At 39.7% G+C, this 19,557-nt stretch overlaps 3 protein-coding genes across 4 annotated transcripts in view; all 3 read right to left on the reverse strand.

Annotated features, from left to right (window-relative positions):
• Nucleotides 1-472: 472 nt before the first annotated feature.
• LOC117547775 (high-affinity choline transporter 1-like) lies at nucleotides 473-6,478 on the reverse strand. Of its 2 annotated transcripts, none has more exons than XM_034218592.1 (9): nucleotides 6,358-6,478; nucleotides 5,324-5,552; nucleotides 3,899-4,012; nucleotides 3,346-3,501; nucleotides 3,086-3,234; nucleotides 2,673-2,816; nucleotides 2,170-2,323; nucleotides 1,419-1,636; nucleotides 473-1,294 (listed from the first exon to the last, which is right to left on the reverse strand). In XM_034218592.1, the coding sequence occupies exons 2-9, from the start codon at nucleotides 5,505-5,507 to the stop codon at nucleotides 626-628; spliced, it is 1,788 nt and encodes a 595-aa protein (XP_034074483.1). In that variant the 5' UTR covers nucleotides 5,508-5,552; nucleotides 6,358-6,478; the 3' UTR covers nucleotides 473-625. The 2 variants fall into 2 exon arrangements, with proteins under 2 accessions (XP_034074483.1, XP_034074492.1); XM_034218601.1 differs by having other exon boundaries at nucleotides 5,324-5,549; nucleotides 6,358-6,477.
• A 1,720-nt stretch (nucleotides 6,479-8,198) lies between these two features.
• arl6 (ADP-ribosylation factor-like 6) lies at nucleotides 8,199-16,343 on the reverse strand. The gene is made up of 8 exons (XM_034216638.1): nucleotides 16,175-16,343; nucleotides 13,867-14,020; nucleotides 12,703-12,764; nucleotides 12,427-12,495; nucleotides 12,231-12,325; nucleotides 11,940-12,069; nucleotides 11,788-11,843; nucleotides 8,199-10,593 (listed from the first exon to the last, which is right to left on the reverse strand). The coding sequence occupies exons 2-8, from the start codon at nucleotides 13,984-13,986 to the stop codon at nucleotides 10,568-10,570; spliced, it is 558 nt and encodes a 185-aa protein (XP_034072529.1). The 5' UTR covers nucleotides 13,987-14,020; nucleotides 16,175-16,343; the 3' UTR covers nucleotides 8,199-10,567.
• A 610-nt stretch (nucleotides 16,344-16,953) lies between these two features.
• Nucleotides 16,954-19,557, reverse strand: part of LOC117546406 (ephrin type-A receptor 6-like) — a 97,857-nt gene continuing 95,253 nt past the window's right edge. The window contains exons 16-20 of the mRNA XM_034216626.1: nucleotides 19,166-19,375; nucleotides 18,904-19,053; nucleotides 18,622-18,815; nucleotides 18,037-18,186; nucleotides 16,954-17,753 (exon numbers count right to left, since the gene is read on the reverse strand). Coding sequence (XP_034072517.1) covers nucleotides 17,639-17,753; nucleotides 18,037-18,186; nucleotides 18,622-18,815; nucleotides 18,904-19,053; nucleotides 19,166-19,375 — 819 coding nt within the window. The 3' untranslated portion in view covers nucleotides 16,954-17,638. The remainder of the gene's footprint in view (nucleotides 17,754-18,036; nucleotides 18,187-18,621; nucleotides 18,816-18,903; nucleotides 19,054-19,165; nucleotides 19,376-19,557) is intronic.

Below are 19,557 nucleotides of genomic sequence, written 5' to 3' on the forward strand. Positions count from 1 at the left end.
TAAAGCTATAAAATCCGGTTTTTCTTACTTTTGTTTTCCTTTTCCTTTTTTACTTCCACTCTCACAATCCTATTTTAAACAGGCGTTCAAACTATGTGTATGTGTTATTGCTTTTATTGATGTGGTACATTAAACCCTCCACCTTCTAACTATGCTTGTGCCATCACTTGCTTCTTGTTAAATACTTGCCATTTCCTACCTCATCAAATATTGCACTACTTCTCCTCTGTAGAAACTGCATGCAGCATCTCTATCTGCACTCACGTCTCCTCCAGTTTGATCTGCTTTTTTCTTAGTGATAAATAAGGAAGAAAATAATTTAAATTAAGACAGTTTTCTTTAAGGAGACCAATCAAAACGGATGCTGTACACCCTACTATCTAAGTACTATATGAGTGAATGCTTGATGTATTTCACAGAAAGAGAACTTCATGTCCTGACATTAGCAGGCTTCTACTTTATACATCCGCCATGTGGCTGGTATCACCACATGCTGGCTGTGGTACTTCTGTAGTCCCAAGGGCGGATGTTTGCTCGTCCTTTTTCTTTTTGGAAGGTCAGACAGAGTAACCAGTTCTCTGACAGTTCACTCTCAAGTTTTTTTCTTTTCTTCCTGAGATTGTCATTATTCATCATGGTGGGAGGAATCAGGGCTGGACTCATCCTCCTCCTCCACTGTTTCAGCCGCCAGTGTGTCTCGCCGTTTGAAGGCCGCCGCCAAGGTCACGCTCAGCCGCGGTTTGACGGGCGCCATCTCCGACAGCCCAATGTTGTTTCCACGGGTCACAAGCGTCGTCTTATCCATAATCTCTCCACTGTGCTTGGACACCACTGCATCCAGGAAGTCGTATTTGTGTGAAATCTTGCCGCTCTCAAACAGGTACTTTGCCAGGTAGGAGACAGCAACGTTACCCAGAAAGGAGGCCAACATGGAGACGGTCTTAAAGGGGAACTTCTGGACAACCACATCCTCCATCTCTCCAGTCATGTGGTGTATCCTCTGCTCAGTGGTCCATCCAGGGTAATAAATGAAAGGGGGCATCCGCAGGTAGGGCTCACCTCCACCTATACGCAGCAGCATGCCGAACAGGTAGGCAGCCACAGAGCCGTACGTGTTGGTGCCTTTGACAAAGAGCACGCTGATCAGCTGGGGGAAGATGATGACGTAAACCAGATCTGAGCTCAGATACCACAGCCCGTAAACTGTCCCGGTCACAAGCGCCATCAATGTAGCAAGGCCACCGAATACAAAGATAGTAATGCGCATCACCCATACGATCTCACGGTCAGACGCCTAAGGAGGTAGAGAAGAGTAAAGAAAGTATTGTGACATGTGCAGGACAGTCAAAGAAACATGGGTTCTGTATAAACTCTGACAGAAAACTTCAGATGACTTCAGGGCAAACACAGGTACTTACGGACTGTCTGAAAGCAAGTTGGTAGATGTTCCTGGCAAACATGGAGCTTGCTGAAAGGATGGATGAGTCTGCGGAGGACATGACAGCTGCAGACACTGCACCAAGTCCGAAGAAAGAGACGAATGGAGGGCAAAGATGTTGGAGCACGATGGGTAGAATCATGTCGGCTTGGTCCCTATCTTTAGGAGCGATGGCCCCATAACTCGTCTGGTTCCAGTCTGAGCAACAGAGAGATCACATGACATATCCAGTGTGCCTAGTATACATGTACTGTGACATAAATACATATTAATCTCGCCTCCAGAGAAACCAACTTCTCCAATTTTTCGGAAATTCTATTAACTATTATGTAAAATACAATGTAAGCCTTAGATTACTCATCATATTGTAAAACATACAATTGCTACAAAACATGCACAACTATTAGCATTGCAATATTTATTTTTAGTTTGCTTGTGATTATTCATTTCATGATAAAACAAGACAAAATAAAGTTGTATATCCTGGTGTTCACTGAGGAATCCTACGCCTGGAAATCTGGAGATCAAACCACTAATTTGGTCCCTTGCCTCCCTCTAATGTAATATTTACACAGCCAGTGTGGTTATTAAATGGATTCTTGCTTCATTATGGATGAGGTGCACCAGCTGCTATTTACCAGGCTCTATTTAGATCTAAGGGCAACATGTACCCACCCAGAGCATCCCCCCCCCAAAAAACAACCACAAACACAGACTGTGAGCTCTCTAACCTGTGGAGGCCCCAATGGCCCCGATGAGAACGGAGGGCACGGCCATGACCAGGCACCCAAAAGCAGCCAGGAAGGAGAGGACCTGGGCGTAGGTGGCCGAGGAGGCCGACAGGACCCTCTGGAAATACACCTGCCAGGGTATTCCTCCAAGCATCTGTAGCACATTTAGAGACCAGTGAATAACCCTCGCATAACTTTAGTTCTCTTTTGGCTTTATAGCCCAAACTCACAAATGTGCCTCACTGGGACTTAGCCTTAGACTCTTAATCTGGAAAGTAAACACTTTGTAAAACACATTTAACAGGAGGGCATGAAATTCCTCTTCATAAGAAACCACTGATTTTGAAAAGAGCTGGAGTATATTCAATTTTTAATGACTGATTCATTCTCTGACTGTCTACTCAACTTGATGGTATGTAGTTAGTTAGTTAGTTAGTTAGTTAGTTAGTAAGTAGACCAATTATTGGTTATCCAATTGAGAGGTGAATAACTGGTGACTGTACCAGGAGGCAGAAGTTGTCGATCCAGACCCAGGTGTCGTTCTTGCCGATGCTGCCTCTCCAAGGAGACTGGTACACCTGCTTCACAGCAGTAACGGTGATGTCTGACACCGCGGGGTTGGTCAAAGCAAAAGGGACACTGATCCACTGCAGACAACCAGAAACAAGCACAGCAATAAACACCAAATACCTATAAGCAAAATGGTAAAATAACTTCTGGAGAATTTTGTCACAAATTCATTTTTGTCACACTTGGCACCTTTCATATGTGAAAATGAGTTTAGAGTGTTTTAGCATTTTTTAAGGTCAAGGTCAAAGTACATGTTGTGCAAGAAATGTAACAAATCTACTCAAGAACCAAATCTAATGACACTATTGGCAATCAATACTCTTACTACTGCTCAACATAAACATACCAGGCCGATAAAGATACAGATGAGCTGCACCACGTCAGTGTAGGCCACAGAGTAAAGTCCTCCAACCAGGGTGTAAAAGATTGCAATGAGAGCTGAGATAACCACTGACATCTTGATGTTGATGTCCACGATGACACTCAGAGTGGCACCTATGGTCATGAGCAAACAGGTATTATGGTCACTGCAACATCATATAGACAACACTCACTTTAATCATATGATCCCACTATAATTTTTTTTTATTGTTGACAGAAACTTACCAAGGGCAGATAAGATGGCAGCAGACCAGAAGATCTCTCCCATGAGTGCAGGTATGAATAGGAGTCCACCCATACGTTTCCCATATATCTGCTGGAAGGGGTCCAACATGGTGACGTAACCTCTTGAGCGCATGGGCTTAGCGAAAAAAAGGCCACCTGAGACAAAGAGTGGACACATTAGAAGGTACCAGCCATCCACAGGCCATAACTAGGTCTAGATTAAACTGCCTCTTGTACTCAAGTTTGCGCTCATGTATATTCAAATGACAGTTTATTTGAATTAATCTGTTAAAATTGACAAAACTAATAATGAAACAAAAAAGAGGCTGATAATCTACAGTGAAAACCAGGTTTAGGATTTAACAAGGGGAGTTAGAGTTAGCCCTCTTATAAGGATGAATGGCACCAGTGACGGTTTTACAGCACCTCAATAATTTCAATCAGTATAGTCACTAGGTAAGTTAACGTAGAAACAACTAACAAAAATATATTGTTATACGCCTGAACACAAGTAATATTAAACATGTGTTTTTATAGTGATTTAACAACTCACCCACAACAAGGCTGAGGGCATATCCAAAGGGAGCTTGTGCCCAAGCCAAGCCATAATCAGGTAGATACACATACTCAGCTGTGCCATTTATATATCCTCCTCCAACCCAGGTCGCTGGAAAATCGTACAGAAGAAACATGTCAGTGGAGAAAACGCAGATTTAAAATAACATTTAACTTGTCCATTTTAGTAGGAGTAGAGACATCTGAGAAGTTCTTACAAAATGTATGACAGAGTCTTACAGAGTTTATTTGTCATTTATTTAAAGTTGGGGTAGGTAAGTTTGAGAAACCGGCTCGAGATACACTTTTTATTATATTCCATGGAATGCTCTTAACATCCCGATAACAATGAATATCTTACGTGCTTTGACAAAAAATCCATAAAAAAATGTACTGTAAAAAGCACGACCAATAATTTTAGCAGGCCCGGCTAAAATAACTGGATGGCCTACCTGCCTGTCAGCCTTCAATCTGTGCACAAATTTATCTCGTGCCCTCATTGGTCATGTGCGCGTTCGTGTGTGTTGGAGGAGGGGCTCTGTAAGGAAGTGGCAGATTTTTTCCGGCTGTGTATTTTCAAATTCAAGCGCACTCGAGCTGGTTTCTCCAAAATTACCTACCCACCTTTAAGTAAAACAAAAATACTCAAACAACTCTGTTCAGCAAAAAACATCTGGTTCTTTACGTGTACAAAAAAAGGAAATAATACAATTACAGAGTTTACAGTGCAAATGTTATGTCAAGTCTTGGACCTTCTCAATATAACTATAATGACTGTATGTTATTGAAGTACAGTTTCCAGATTTAGAAGAGGCCCATAAGTCTCTTTGCTAATTATCAATGGTCTTTGCAATTATCAGCAGATAATTGCAAATACCATTGATAATTCAATAATAATTGATAATTCTTCTTCTTCCACGTTAAGTAAAACTGACCCAATGTGAGAGGACGTAAAGAGGCTGATTAGATTCTAATCATCATTATAGAGGTTCGTGTGTTAGTTAATGTAAATACAAGTGTGTGCGTTCATGTGCAAACGTAGGATATGTTTTGTTAATTGGGAAATTCATATCCTGCAAGGCTCCTAAAGACGTCATGAGATAATGACCTTTCGACATCTGGAACATACATGTTGCTCTGATGTTGGTGCGTCCATATGGAAAACATGATGTTCCGTGTGCTAGTTAACATGGTTAGGGGAAATGTTCGTGTGTCATTTAGAAACCATACATAGGCTGTGTGAAACTTAGCATTACTATCACTGCTTGTTGAGCAAAGGTAATGTTTTCCTCATTATTATTGATTGTTGCACAACGAAATAATAATTGATCAACTATATCTGTGTTTGTGTTTTTAAAGCCTGTTTTAAAGAAACATCGCTACTAAAATCACAGTTTTATTGAGCATTACATACAAACTTTACCTGTCATGGTAAATCCACCGACAAATAATCCGATGTCTCTCCCTCCCACCATGATGGTCTCGCTGCGGTTGGTCCCCTCCGCCTCCCCGGAGTGTTTGTTCTTCCATGCCGCCCAGATGCCCACAACCAGGATCAGTAGATAGAAGATCGCGATAGCCACAAGCCCCTCTACATGGATGGTCATTGTCGCACCGGTATGCCGCTAGGAACGGGAGGGCATGGAGACCTGCTGCCACACGGATAAAAAAGTATCATAATAAGTAAAATAATAATAAAAAAGAACAATAAATTGGGATTAAGCCTCTACACCATTTTGAGTTTTCGGTTCGTTTAATATAAAGATACATTTTAGATTTTCAGCTGGTTGGATCAGATGTTCAAAAATGCATTGACTTGTTGAACGGGAATGCTGTAATAAAAATAGCCACCACTTAATGTTTAATTAGCTGATTTAATGGATTCAATGCGGTCGATTGGTCATGAAAGCTATAGCATGTCTCTCCAAACTCAGAACAGGTTATTTGCGTCGAATCTCACTCTTCATTTTCAGAAAAGTAACGTGAAAATGTATAAAAAAACAAACCTGGCAGCTCTATTAATCTATTTATATTCCTTCAAACAAAGAAAAAATAAGTTAAAATACATTCCCTTTAATTCACTCAAATATGCCTATAAATGTTATTTCCTATATACATTTTTAAGAAAATAATCAAACAAATATGTGAACATTTTTGAAAATAATCGCAGTTTGTCTTCTAGCTGCGCATTTTGATCAAACCCTTTTTCTCTTTTCGTTGTTTGTCCTTCTATCCGGACGCTTGCGCGTAAAATTCCAATTACGCACAGCATTCACGACTAAAATATAAACACGATAGGTTCAAAACAGCCTTATCCAAATGATATTGTGGATAATGACCCTCAACATGAAGATCTGCACTTTGGTCCTGCGCAAATAACAAATGTATCATACTCTAAAATATGATAAACGCAGTCAAACAGCTTACCAAAGCTTAGAAAACACATGCAGAACTTACCTTAAGTATTTCTAAAGTCATGTGCTGGGGCACCTGAGTCTGGAAAAAGAGAGCAGAACAGTTGGATGTTTTTAAGAGCCTTGTTTCCCCCTTTGCACCGCGAGGAACAGTGAAATGAAACGTTGGTGGAGGTCTCCGGGTGACTTACTGAGGCTTATAAGGGGGCATGTGCCGTCAGCGGGCTGATACACACGTCAGAGAAACCAAATGTCGTTCTTATTAAGCACCTTGCATGGAAACACGTCAGAGTGTCCTGACTGAGGACGTGGGAGAGATTCCTTCACTCAATGTGGATTGTTGTATGTTTTTTGTATTACTATTTTTGTACCTCTTAATAGCTTAATATGTATTTTATTATCACCGTTTTATTTTATTATCTTTATTGTAGGCTACTACTTTGTGCTTGAAGTAGCCTATGCTTCCAGTGGCTCCTGTTCCACCGTACCGGACGCGTAACGGCCCTAATTGCGCAGCCATACTTCATGTGGCCTTTTATCAGCTGTCACCATCTATACAGCTGGCATTTTACCTTACAACCGCAATTACGTTTGCTCAACAGGAGCAGAGTATTGGTGCGGATGACGAACGCAAAAAAGTGCTTCAATTTAACGCTCATCAAGAATTCGATATACCCAGGCTTGTTAACCTCGAAACTTGGGCCCAAAGTGGAATAATTATATGACTAAAATGCTCCCCATCTTTGAGCAATTAGAAACATTTGGGCGTTCTATGTATGCCTGCCACTTTCTCTTCTGGATATATCAAGCAACTGCGTCTACTTAATGGCCGCCTCTGCCTTACATCGTTTAATCTCGGCTACTCTTGTCAAAACTGACAGACATCCAATTAGGATGGATCCTGAAGAGCTGCAGAAGAGATTTAATGATACAGTCTGACTTTAAAAGAAGAAGCTAAAACACACACACACACACACACACACACACACACACTATGAGGACGGTGTAAAGGAGTAGTTATTTGCTAAAGAGGTCTGAGGTCTCAGCTCATAAAGGGAAAGGCTGATGAGATTATTTTTGACCTGTAGAAACACACAGCGCCCCGTTTGAGCACCAAGGACAGAGGCCAATATATTCTGTATTTGAAGGTTTACATTGTTGGACAACATTTAAATTGTGCTTAATTGTATCAGTTGATAGGACTGCATCGTGAAGTCTTGTGAGATGTGAAATATACGCTAATTATCTTTTGATAAATATTCATTCATTTCACATTGTAATCGTTCATTTGTGGGACGATTATTGTAGAATTTGTTCATTCTAATACATGTTTTATTTCTGAAGTTTTTTCTATTAATAACACTATGGGCCATATAACTTCTTATTCAATCTTTGATCAGTTTGCCACAAAGAAAGTTAAGCAATCGCAATACTGTTAATTGACTGTGATTAAGTTTGACATCTGATTCAGTCTGATACTGATGCCAAAATCTAAAACATCCGGAAGACAGCTGGACAGCTTTCTAACTGCATGTTTGACAGATGGCTGCCACATGAACTTGACACTTTCTCAAACCAAACACTGAGGCTGAGTATCTACCTGTTTGAGGCTTGATGATGCTAACGACACACGGTTCCTTCTTTATTGTAACGGATTAACACAATGTGTCACTACAAATAATAAAAAATGTAATCCACTTGTACAACCGACAAATGTTTATGTTTAACCAAATACATTCTACAGGGCTGAGGACTCAATGTTTAATGAGCAGCTGTTGCTGGCACCCTCAAGATGTTCGTGAGAGAGAAAGGCACATAGAACGAGAGAGAGACAGAAAGCACGAGAAGATAGCATGAGTAATGATTCCAAATCATGAACCAATATTCATTTTACACAGTATTTATTCTTAAAAATAAACACGTACAATGTTATCAACAACAAAGCTCATTTAGTAACAATCTAACATACAGTATCTGATGCTAAAGTGAACTAGTGCTCACAGGGTCTTCTCGTTTTGAATGAGATGTCAGGAGAATATGAAACATGGTCTCACAGGACTCCTCTCCTTGTTATGGATAACATATGGTGTCTTAAGGATATGAACATGGAAAGTAAATCTTCACTCTGAAATGTCTTACAGTTATAAATAGACAATATAATTAGAAAATCAATGTGGTGACCTTAAAACACCTACAAGCTCAATTTCAATATCTTGGACTTGGGCGTCCCCCAGTGGTCTACACGAAGACACTGATATGAGTGGGCTTAAAGTAACAGGAAGATCCATTTCCATTGGTTATGTCTACTTGCAAAATAAATCCAATACAGTTATATATTTCAAAAAGCAACAAAACTACACTTTCCAGCTTGTGTTTCTTGTCTTCAAACACAAATAAAGTACTTGATATGAAGGATTGGTAGATCTGTTGGTGGCCCGACTAAGCATGATTTTTCTTTTCATTCACTCACGACTTAAATAACTAAACTAAAAAAAAATGTAAAGGAAGTTTTTTCATCCTATCCACCCCATGCATTCTTGCCGTACATTTTAGTGTCTCCATGGGTGATATCAAGCTGATATTTTCTGACTACATAGTTGTTATTAAAATAGTTCTGCAGAAGAGAAATTAAAGAACATGATAAAGCGGTGTATGTATATGATATAAAACACTATTATTTAAAATATTTGAATGTACATGTTGGTTAGTTGATACTCTTTGCCCTGACATTACTCAGAAACAGTAACCCCCCTTCCTTTCAGATGAGGTGATGCACAAAAGCTAAAAGCAACCACACACTCTGATCTGTACAGCAATTGCTTTTAATGCAAGCATTCAGTCAGAGACTAAAGCAGATGATCAAAGGATTGCATTAAAAACTGTGTGCAGACTGAGCAGATGATTTTCCTTTTTCTAGTGGTGTGCCTTTGAATCACTGGAGTAGAATGAGTACATTATATTATTAGGTTTTTTCTTGGGCAATGGAGTAAGACAAAGTAAAAAAATAACACTGGTTGAAATAACTTTGTAAAGACAAGTTCTGATTTTAAGCAAACTAATTCACTTTACATTCACTTCATAACAATCACTTTTTACAGCTAAGTTTACTATACAGGTACATGCAACCACAAGTAACAAATCTACATTAAATGTAATCTTTAATGCACAAAAATATATTTTCAAAGAGAGCAATATTATTCAAACATCAGTAGAGCTGCAAGAATATATTAGCTGCAGGGACGATATAGTAACTCTTGCTTTATATGTGACCCAATATCCAAGTTTTTGCATTTGTAAAATAAATACAAAAATGTGCTTCTGTTGAAGAAGTAAATGATTGTTAACTGACATGCTGTGATGCTTCAAACACACGTAATAATGTAGCTACAGAGGCCTTGAGAGACATACAAAAAGAAATTGGAGCATTTGGCATATTTCAGTGCTGGAAACAAATGAACTTTCCTACAGGTTATTTTGTATGTAATAGCCCTGCACAGATTGCACGTACTTAACGTCACTGCTAAACGTTTTTAATCTGATGCATGGAGGCTTGAGACAGGCAGAGAGAGACTGCCACCTGATTTCAATTAGTGGACATTCAATCTGAGCATGTATTCCCTGCTGTGTGGAAATGAATATGATTGTAGCACATCAGGCCACAAATATCTAATATTGGTGTTTTGTAAAACATGTGCTTTCTCCTCCAGGAATCTGGCACATTTCATTTGTGGAACACATGGGAGAGTTAAGGGGCTAACACATACACAATGACACATCCAATCATGTCTTTTTTACAAACCTTCCAGGTATCCATGCTCCCTAAAATAAAGACAGCACCAATCAAAATAATCATGTTCCCTCTGGAACTCTCAACAATATTAAGAGTGGAAGGGATAATATAAATAGATGTTTTTGTTTAAATGTAACTCCCCCTTTAGAAAGAGAGTTAAACCTAATAAACACATTATTAGCTTGAACTCAAAACGCTTGCCTGGAAAAAAAGACACGTACGTCGCAAAAAAAATTGTTAAAGTTTCCAATTTCTATGTATCTCATTGACTTGGCATTATCAGTGGTATCATTTGTACTTTCATTACTAGTACCAGAAGAATCATGTAATAATTTAATTTTACCATCTAAATACAAAATTAAAAACATCACTGTCCCATGGTACCTCTGAAAACAGAATCAACCAATCTTCACATAAGACTTGGAGGAATGCTGCTTCTTCCAGCACATCCATCTTCATTCCTTCACGTTCTCATTGTCTTGATTTGATCTGGAAATAAAAGAAAAACACTGAATATATGGCTAAATACAGCTAAATATACAGCAAGTTGTGTAAAAACAACAAAACCAAACTGTGTTATTTATGTACCACTGTTTCTCATAAAGGAGGAAACCAACATACAACATGTGGATCACCAACAGAGGAATGGATGACACTAGAGGAGACGTTTCTATGGGTGATTGGACTTCTTGTACATGCCATGAATCCAAACTGACTTTAAATCACAGAGATAAGAGACATATTATAACGCGCCACACGTGAAGAGCTCGGCGCTCGTGAACTTTCAACAGGAGGGCGGGGGGAGCCTCGCTGCGGGGAAGCAGTGTGTGGACCTGTTAGCGAATTTAACAAACAAATTTAAATAATTGTTTTAAATGGCATAATAATAAGGACGATCGTCCGTTCTGCGACTCTCCAGAACAGACATGGCCAGTCCGCCCCTGTGTAGCATGTTATTTCGATGAGAGACGAGCAGATCGCCACTGGGCTTTCAACTAAAGACACAGCCCGCAAAAACTGCGGCATTTGTACAGCTCCTATGGGTACTGCAATTTGTGAAGTGCTGTCCTCTGTGGTGAAACGATCAGCACTGCACCACGGAGGAAAGCGGCAGAAAGTCGTCTGGAGTTAAAGAGAGCGGGGCTGCGCTGCGTGCATGGCTTCCTTCTGCAGGTAACGGGGAGACGCGCCCTGGCGGCGGCCTCGTTCAGGATCCGAAAATACAATTTTAATATTTTGCACACTTATTCCTAGTGTGCCACTGGTTACGGTGGCACACGTGCCAGGGGTTGCCGACCCCTGGTCCAGATTAAACATTTGCTCACTCAGCTATTTTAAGACTAACGTCATAGAAACACAGTAAACATGGTAAGGAAAAGTGAGGGGGTTTACATACACTTTTATAGCTAAGCATTAACATACTAAATACCACCACACTTACAACACACCCAGTACTCACTGTATGATTTGATCTATGGAAGGATTTGAATGCGAGCGTTATACGTGATAGAAAGAAAAAAAACACATGTTGATGAAGTGGAACACTATACAACTACACCCAAAGGACCTCAAAGGAAATAAGCTCTTGTGCATTCATTTGTTGTATCCTAAAATGTCTAATAAACTGCACTGTGGGATAAGCAGCCAGCAGATCACAATCGACCACACACACTCTCAGCTTACCTTGTAGCCAGTCGACTCCCTCCTGTAAACCTTCTCCTTTCAGAGCATCAGTGGCACTGAAACAAATCAACACGTCCGATTAGTAAAAACAAAAATCCTTTTTTACATCTTTGGATACTAGTATGGAAACAGTACTGCATGTATGTTCATACCAGATGTGCCAGGGTTTGTCCTTGATATTTGCCAAACACAGCAGCTGTGAGACCTTGACAGAAGACAGAGCGTCCCTGACATCCATCTTGTTTGCAAAGAACAGGATGGGAATCCTCCTGTGTTTAATATCTGTAGTGAGAGGAAGTTAGTGGTATAAATCAGACATTTCATTCCGTTGTACTTGGAACAATGTGAAATCTAGACAACTTGAGTAGTAAATATTAGATATCTGTTGTTGGCAAAAATAAAAACGTGTTGACATTTTAAACAACTGTAACATATGAGCGTACCAGGGTGGTTTAGTAATGTGTCCAGTTCTTCTTTGGCTACTACCATCCTCAGTTTGTCTACACTATCAATGACAAATATGATAGCCTGGCCTTCCCTGAGAAAGAAGAGAAAATAAAGACAACATAATAATTAATATGAACATCTAACGGCAACTAGAATTGGTTTTTATGTTTCTTTAAATGCAAGAACACTCACTTGTAGTAGTGTTCCCAAAGGTTTCTGTACCTGCCTTGACCAGACATGTCAAACACTGTGAAAGACAGACTACAAGAAGGGAAGAGAGAAAGCTTTTACACGCTCATTGCCATTGTATAGTTTGAATAAACACATGATAATGTATCGGAATTCTTCAATATGATATTCATTTATTTAAGTCAGAAATATGCTAGTATTAGAAGATGACATGACATTTCTTGGATGACCAATTTAATTGAAAGACCAACACATTGTTGTTTAATGATCAACAGCTACCTGGATGTCTTAAACTTCTCAATACTGAAGCCAATAGTTGGGACGATGTCTTGTGCCTGGGCCTGGAAAAACAAACGCAGCATATTTTAAATAAAAACCTTAATAATGAGAATACATTAGAAACATCTATTTCCCGGTAGCCATTAACCTGCAAAAAATCACAAGTGTTCTGTAGATACATTTAAAGATGATTATAAAATGGATAGTTACACGCCTTGATTATAATAGGCTGAGCTATGTTTGAAGCCGTAAAAAACTCAGCAGTACATCTGTATAACGGTTTCAAACGAATTGTCACAAAATGTCAGATCACGTTGTGGATTTTGATTCTCCAGATACGATACGATACGATATACTTTATTGTCCCCGTAAGGAAATTTGTTCTGGACCCCATCCTGCAGTTCAGCATACATGTACATATACAAACATAGTGGACATTAAGAGACATACACATATCATCAGTCATACACCGTTTGAACAAACACAGACGCACATACTGACAATGGCGACCTATTGCACTACCCCTCATGGCCAACATTTAAAAAGTACATTTCATTACATTTGACTACATTTCATTTCATGTGAATGTTAAGAAGGTTAATCGACATAGGTAGGAATGAGTGCTTATAGCGGTTCAGCCTGCTCTTGGGAACCCTGAATCTTCTACCAGAAGGTAGGAGCTGGAATTCTGGGTGGAGTATGTGGGTGGGATCAGACACCATTTTGTTTGCCTGTCTGATAATGGACGGCTCGTATATGTTTTGGAGAGATGGGTGTTTTTTAACGAGATGAGTGGCAGAGAGAGATGGGCAGGATAAAGGAGGAAGATACAAATGAAAGAAGGCTGTTTAATTACTGAGAAAGTAAGGACACATCTGGAAAAAAACAGACTTTGCCCCATTTGCAGTTTTCAGAACTGGTGTGTCAAGAAAGATCTGGCTGTTTTAAAACAGTCATCAAGCTAAACCAGACTCTCTGTTACGTTGGACCAGGCCCAATTAAAACAGAATGAAATGTGAATAAAGAATTAGAATCTAAACCAGTTTTATTGACACCTCTACTTAACCCATCTGTTTTGAGTGAAACATGCATACCTTAGTTATATCAGAAATACACCAATGCTACCTAAAGGTGCAATGTGTAGAAAGTGTTGGTCAGACTTACATTAGCGGGCTTCAGCTGGTTGATGATGGTGGTTTTTCCACTGTTGTCCAAACCGAGACAAAGAACATTCACCTCCTTCTTCAACCCCAGCCATGCTGCCAACTTGTCAAACAGCCCCATTTGCTAGCAAGCAACCATCAGCTGCCTGTTTGACCTACAAGAAACAGGCCATACATTATCTTAAAATAAATGGTAACACCGGCTTATACACATATTGCAGTTCAGTTGTTTCACAGGTCTACATTAGCACCTCTATTGAAGCAGCTACTACAGAGTGACAGTTTTGCATTTCTACACTGCTATTTATTCTGCGCTGCTGACCTCCTATTTGTGAACTATATTTGATATCTTCCTGTATGTTTGTGTGCTTTTTTTGTGTTTGAGTAGCCCGTCTTCTTTCCAGCTTACATTTTGGAGGTTATGTGGCTCAAGATCTGATGCTGGCCACATCTCGAAGCTGCTTGATAACCTTCTGGATCCATCTTTTTCACATGTTCTAATTCACATTTTGTGACATGGATTGTACAACATACTGTTATTATGTTGGTCTGTTCTGCATACTCAACATTTATTGCACTTCTGTCCATCTTGGGAGAGGAATCTCCTCAGTGGATCTTCCTGAAGAATAGTTACATGCAGCCTCATAACAAAATAAAAGGTGATTGATTGATTTGACTCATTTACAATTATTTAATTGGCGTAATGTTATCCTCCAATTTGGTTTAGCTCCTTTGAATGTGGTTTTGGTTTGGTTTTAACCGCATTTCCCTTCCCATTGCATAGTTAAACTGTTTAAAGCTAACCGAGTAACGTTTTCCTTGAGAACATTACACATGGTTAATTAGCAAATACAGTTGCAAGAAAAAGTATGTGAACCCTTTGGATTCTCCACACATAGCGTTGTGTGTTCCTTCCAAACAACTCAACTTTGGTTTCATCTGTCCACAGAATATTTTGCCAGTAGTGCTGTGGAACATCCAGGTGCTCTTTTGCAAACTTCAAACGTGCAGCAATGTTTTTTCTGGACAGCAGTGGTTTCCTCCGTGGTGTCCTCCCATGAACTCCATTCTTGTTCAGTGTTTTACGTATCGTAGATTCGTCAACAGAGATGTTAGCATGTGCCAGAGATTTCTTTAAGTCTCTAGCTGACACTCTAGGATTCTTCTTCACCCCATTGAGCATTCTGCGCTGTGCTCTTGCAGTCATCTTTACAGGACGGCCACTCCTAGGGAGAGTAGCAACAGTGCTGAACTTTCTCCATTTATAGACAACTTGTCTTACCGTGCACTGATGAACATCAAGGCTTTTAGAGATACTTTTGTAACCCTTTCCAGCTTTATGCAAGTCAACAATTCTTAATGGTAGGTCTTCTGAGAGCTCTTTGGTGCGAGGCATGGTTCACATCTGGCAATGCTTCTTAAGAATAGCTAATTCAAAATTGGTGTGTATTTTTTATAGGGCAGGGCAGCTTTAACCAACACCTCCAATCTCGTCTCATTGATTGGACTCCAGGTTGGCTGACTCCTGACTCCAATTAGCTCTTGAAGTAGTCTTAAGCGTCCTTGGGTTTCGTGAAAGGCGCTATATAAATTGAAATTATTATTATTATTATTATTAGCCTTCACCCTGCACTGTGAATGTTTACATGGTGTGTTCAATAAAAACATGAAAACATATAATTGTTTGTGTGGTATTAGTTTAAGCAGACTGTGTTTGTCTATTGTTGTGACTTAGATGAAGATCAGAACACATTTTATGACCAATTTATGCAGAAATACAGGTAATTCCAAGGGGTCACATTGTCACATTCAATGGTTTTCTTGCAACTGTACATCCAACTCCTTACAAGACATTTCACCTGATTTAATGTTAGCTATAACAGAAGGCATTCGTGTTTATAACTGGGCATTTCAGAAAGAAACGCATTATCTCGTTGCCTTTATTAGCTAACCCTTAGCTTAGCCTAACGTGCTTAGAAGGCTCTTACTAGGTTCTAACGTAATTTACGTTCACTAACAGCTGTGTGGTTAATCTCGTTATTACTGTTGCTAGCTAGCCTCAGCTATCGTCTAGCCGCTAGGTTATTACTTCAGCTTGCTATGTTAACATGGGCATTAACTACTAAAACCTCAGGTAAATCATCCAGAACAATTTGTATCGCTAATTCTACAAGACAACATAAGATAGTGGGTAGTAAACTGAATAGATAAACTATCGTACGCTATAGTGCTACAGTAAACGCTAACGTGATAGCTACGTTAGCTTATATTATCCTCTCCAAAAGGGTATTGTAAAGCTGGATTTGTACCTGTACTTTTGCCTCGGGGTCTTGCTTCCAGGATGCACCTTAACGTCCCTTAATCTAGCTCTTTAAATAACCAGGTTCAAATCAGTGTTTCATTCGTTTCATTCATTTCTCCTCAGCTCTTTCATGCTCTCCAGCAGCCCACAGGGAATCAACAAGTTATTTACACCGTGTTGCTGGGAGACCAGCTGACCTGCTGATTTAAGCCTGCCCCCTGCCGGCCAAACAAGGCTTCCTCCCACCTCCTGCTGTAGTAAAGGAAATGAAACAACAAAGTAAGAAAGACAGAGAAACACTGAAACACAAGTACAACAAACACAAACTACAGCCCAAGTGTATGTCGAGCAAAAAGACAACTGAAGCCCTGCCATATATCAAATGCAGTCAGCTTCTATTTATTCACATGTTCTTGTTTCATTTACCAATTTTGTGAGTATTTCATTAAGCAGTGTTTGCTTTATCTCGCATTAGTATTTTAATGTATGTAAACTCCAAAGGACAATTATAGTAAAATATGGACAGGGTGAACAATTTAATATTGTTCAAATTTGTCAAAAATGACATCTTATGTCATCTAACCTACTGTAAGCACCTGTTCCACACATTCACCTGACAGTTCTGCATGTCCAAAAAACGTGTCAATCTCCTGAGTGACAATTAAGAGGACAGTTATATTGCATGTGATGTGTGTTTGAGAGAGAGAGCATGCTTCCATGGATACGTGTGTGTGTGTGAGATTTGAGCCTTGAGTGGTTAGATAGAGTCTGAGAGAAAACAAAGTATTAAAATAGGATTGTTTATTAAGGAACAACCATACTGAATAAAACATACAACTTTCACAAGACTTTTTGTACAAGACATACTGCATTATCATGATAGAACGTATACATCTCTATAAAATCTTTTGACATTCAGTGGTCTTAAGCTCAAAAAACATGATTGTATTTACTATTCTGTTCCTGGTGAATTGTTTCAGTAACCAGCTTGACTCGTTGTCACTAAAATCGCATACTGTACCATTGTTACCGTACCTTCTATCCTATCCACATCTTCTCTGGTCATGAGGTAACTGTCTTGAGACCAATCAAAGTCAATAGAAACCATTGGATTGTCACTTGGAAAGAGAAGAGGTATTGGTGAACACTTGAACGGACAATAGAGAAAATAAGTCCTACATTCAAGTGAATGCTAGTGGTTGCTGAGCTAATAGAGAGACCGCATTTGGCCGACGGTGACAGAGGTTGGTTGTTGTGGAGGCTCTATTGATGGTGGTCCAAACGATGATGAGTGAATTAACTAGACCAAATGTGTGTCTAGCAGCGGAGCACTCCCACAGGAGCACCGAGTGTTACCTGCTACACCTTACAGTCTGGTGTTTGTGCAATTAGTTACATGACGATGCCAAGGAAGTCGGTCTTGTTTCCGGCTCGGTGTGTCAGACACACAGTCTGTGTTTGTGCGAGGGTCTCACACTTGAAAGCCGCTCTGTTGGATGTGGTGAAGCTGCAGGCGAAGAGACTGTATGCTGCTTATGATTCTCCTCTGGTGGCCAATTAAGCAGATCCCGATACGTCTAATGTCCCTGTAGAGGAGAAGAAGTTTTGTATTAAACCTGAAACAAGCACATTGGTATAAAATTATAATATGAACAAAAAATACATTTAGAAAGGAAGGACAACATATTGTCTCACTAGCAGTTATATAGATATACATATACATATTGTACAGAAAATGTCTTGCTGATGGTTAAAAGTGATGTCAATGTTATTACAGTTCCACCCTTTTTCTGTTCCTTTGATGCTTGTTTCCTTTTAGTGGGCTTTTTGATACTGTAGCTGCACTTTGTAAAATGTGGCTTCACTCACTCTATACTCATGGTTGAAATTGAATCCAGTGTTGTGTATCCTGCTGCAAGGAAGTTGTTCTTATACTGGCTCATTTTGATGGAGTCAAGCCAGTCGCCAATAGAGATGAAAAGAGGGTAGTCTGGCATGTCTTCTGGGGAGTCAGGGTAACTATGGAGACAAATAGAAAGTTGGAAATACAAGTTAACATAATTGTTGATCTAAAATTTTTTTTCAAATTGCCATGCCAGTGGTTTTCAACAACATTATTACAAATCATTTTCAGACACATTCCTTAAACTGCCTTAAAAAGGGTCAAGGTTATTGTCTGAGGTGTGGTATGAGTCTTTAATCACAGTTAATAATGTAGCTTTTACATATATGTATACCATGTTAAACTATATTATTCTCATCTACTGACACCCCTCTATCACATTGACAGAGTATTTTCAAGCTGTCAACGCTTAACTAAAGCAGCAGTTGGTAACTTTATTAAAATATTTTTTTTGAGAACTTTTCGGAATAATCAATGTAGCTCTTTCCGTTTAAAACTGCAAAATCACCAGTATGGTCCTTTGCTAAATGTTTGTATATGTTGATACTAACCTCTGCCCATCATTCACCAGAGCCAGCAGATGACTGGGATTAATTATGAGTTTGTCCAGGAAAGAGAGCACGTTGTTGAAGCGTGGTCTCAGGTTAGACTCCTTCTGCCAGCAGTGCAACATTAACTGGTGCAGAGTAACAGGGCAGCCCATTGGTGCAGGCAGACGATAGCCTTCTTCAATTGATAAAATGACCTGAGAGAAACATCAATGAGTTAAATACAAATGACCAATGAAAATTATATGTAATGGTTTTGATGGTGTAATGTAGTCAGCAGCTTACATCTTGATTGGACATCTCCCAGTACGGCCTCTCACCATATGACATCACTTCCCACATGACAATGGCGTAGCTCCATACATCACTAGATATGGAAAACTTTCCATAAGCAATAGCCTCTGGTGCTGTCCAGCGTATTGGAATCTTTCCTCCCTGACACAAAAAAATAAACACAGAAAAAACGTATTAATAAGGTGTTCAGCATTTCTAACTGTAATGAGGTTATAGTATCCTGCAGTAACTGTAACTGTAGATCCACACTCACTGTAGCAGTGTAGGCTGCTTCACTGTCATCTTCTAGGACTCTGGTCATACCAAAATCAGACACCTTGCACACCAGGTTTTCATCCACCAAGATGTTGCGAGCTGCGAGGTCTCTGTGAATGTAACCAGTTTCTGAAAGAAAGGTCATGCCAACTACGATGCCGCGCAGCATGCCCACCAGCTGGAGCACTGTGAACTGTCCGTCACGTGTCTGGAGTGGTTGTGGGAGAGATAGAGAGGATCAATATGATGTGACTGAAAACTCGTCTCTTTCGACTCCACTTCGAGCGATATAATTACTAACAAAGAACTGCTAACAGAGCACTTATAAAGGACTGGCTTATCTACAGCCAGTTGAGTAGCACTTGAAATGTTTGGCTCTATGAAACCTGA

Source organism: Gymnodraco acuticeps, unplaced genomic scaffold (assembly GCF_902827175.1).
Source record: "Gymnodraco acuticeps unplaced genomic scaffold, fGymAcu1.1, whole genome shotgun sequence".
Taxonomy (NCBI): Eukaryota; Metazoa; Chordata; class Actinopteri; order Perciformes; family Bathydraconidae; genus Gymnodraco; species Gymnodraco acuticeps.

Excerpts from the sequence above, each read along its gene's own strand:
- LOC117547775 (XM_034218592.1), bottom strand. The coding sequence starts at position 5,507 with ATGACCATCCATGTAGAGGGGCTTGTGGCTATCGCGATCTTCTATCTA. Across the intron at positions 4,013-5,323 it reads CGGTGGATTTACCATGACAG|CGACCTGGGTTGGAGGAGGA; the intron begins GTAAAGTTTGTA and ends ACGATTTTCCAG. Across the intron at positions 1,295-1,418 it reads AACTTGCTTTCAGACAGTCC|GCGTCTGACCGTGAGATCGT; the intron begins GTAAGTACCTGT and ends CTACCTCCTTAG.
- arl6 (XM_034216638.1), bottom strand. The coding sequence starts at position 13,986 with ATGGGGCTGTTTGACAAGTTGGCAGCATGGCTGGGGTTGAAGAAGGAG. Across the intron at positions 12,496-12,702 it reads GAGAAGTTTAAGACATCCAG|TCTGTCTTTCACAGTGTTTG; the intron begins GTAGCTGTTGAT and ends CCCTTCTTGTAG. Across the intron at positions 12,326-12,426 it reads CTTTGGGAACACTACTACAA|GGAAGGCCAGGCTATCATAT; the intron begins GTGAGTGTTCTT and ends CTTCTTTCTCAG.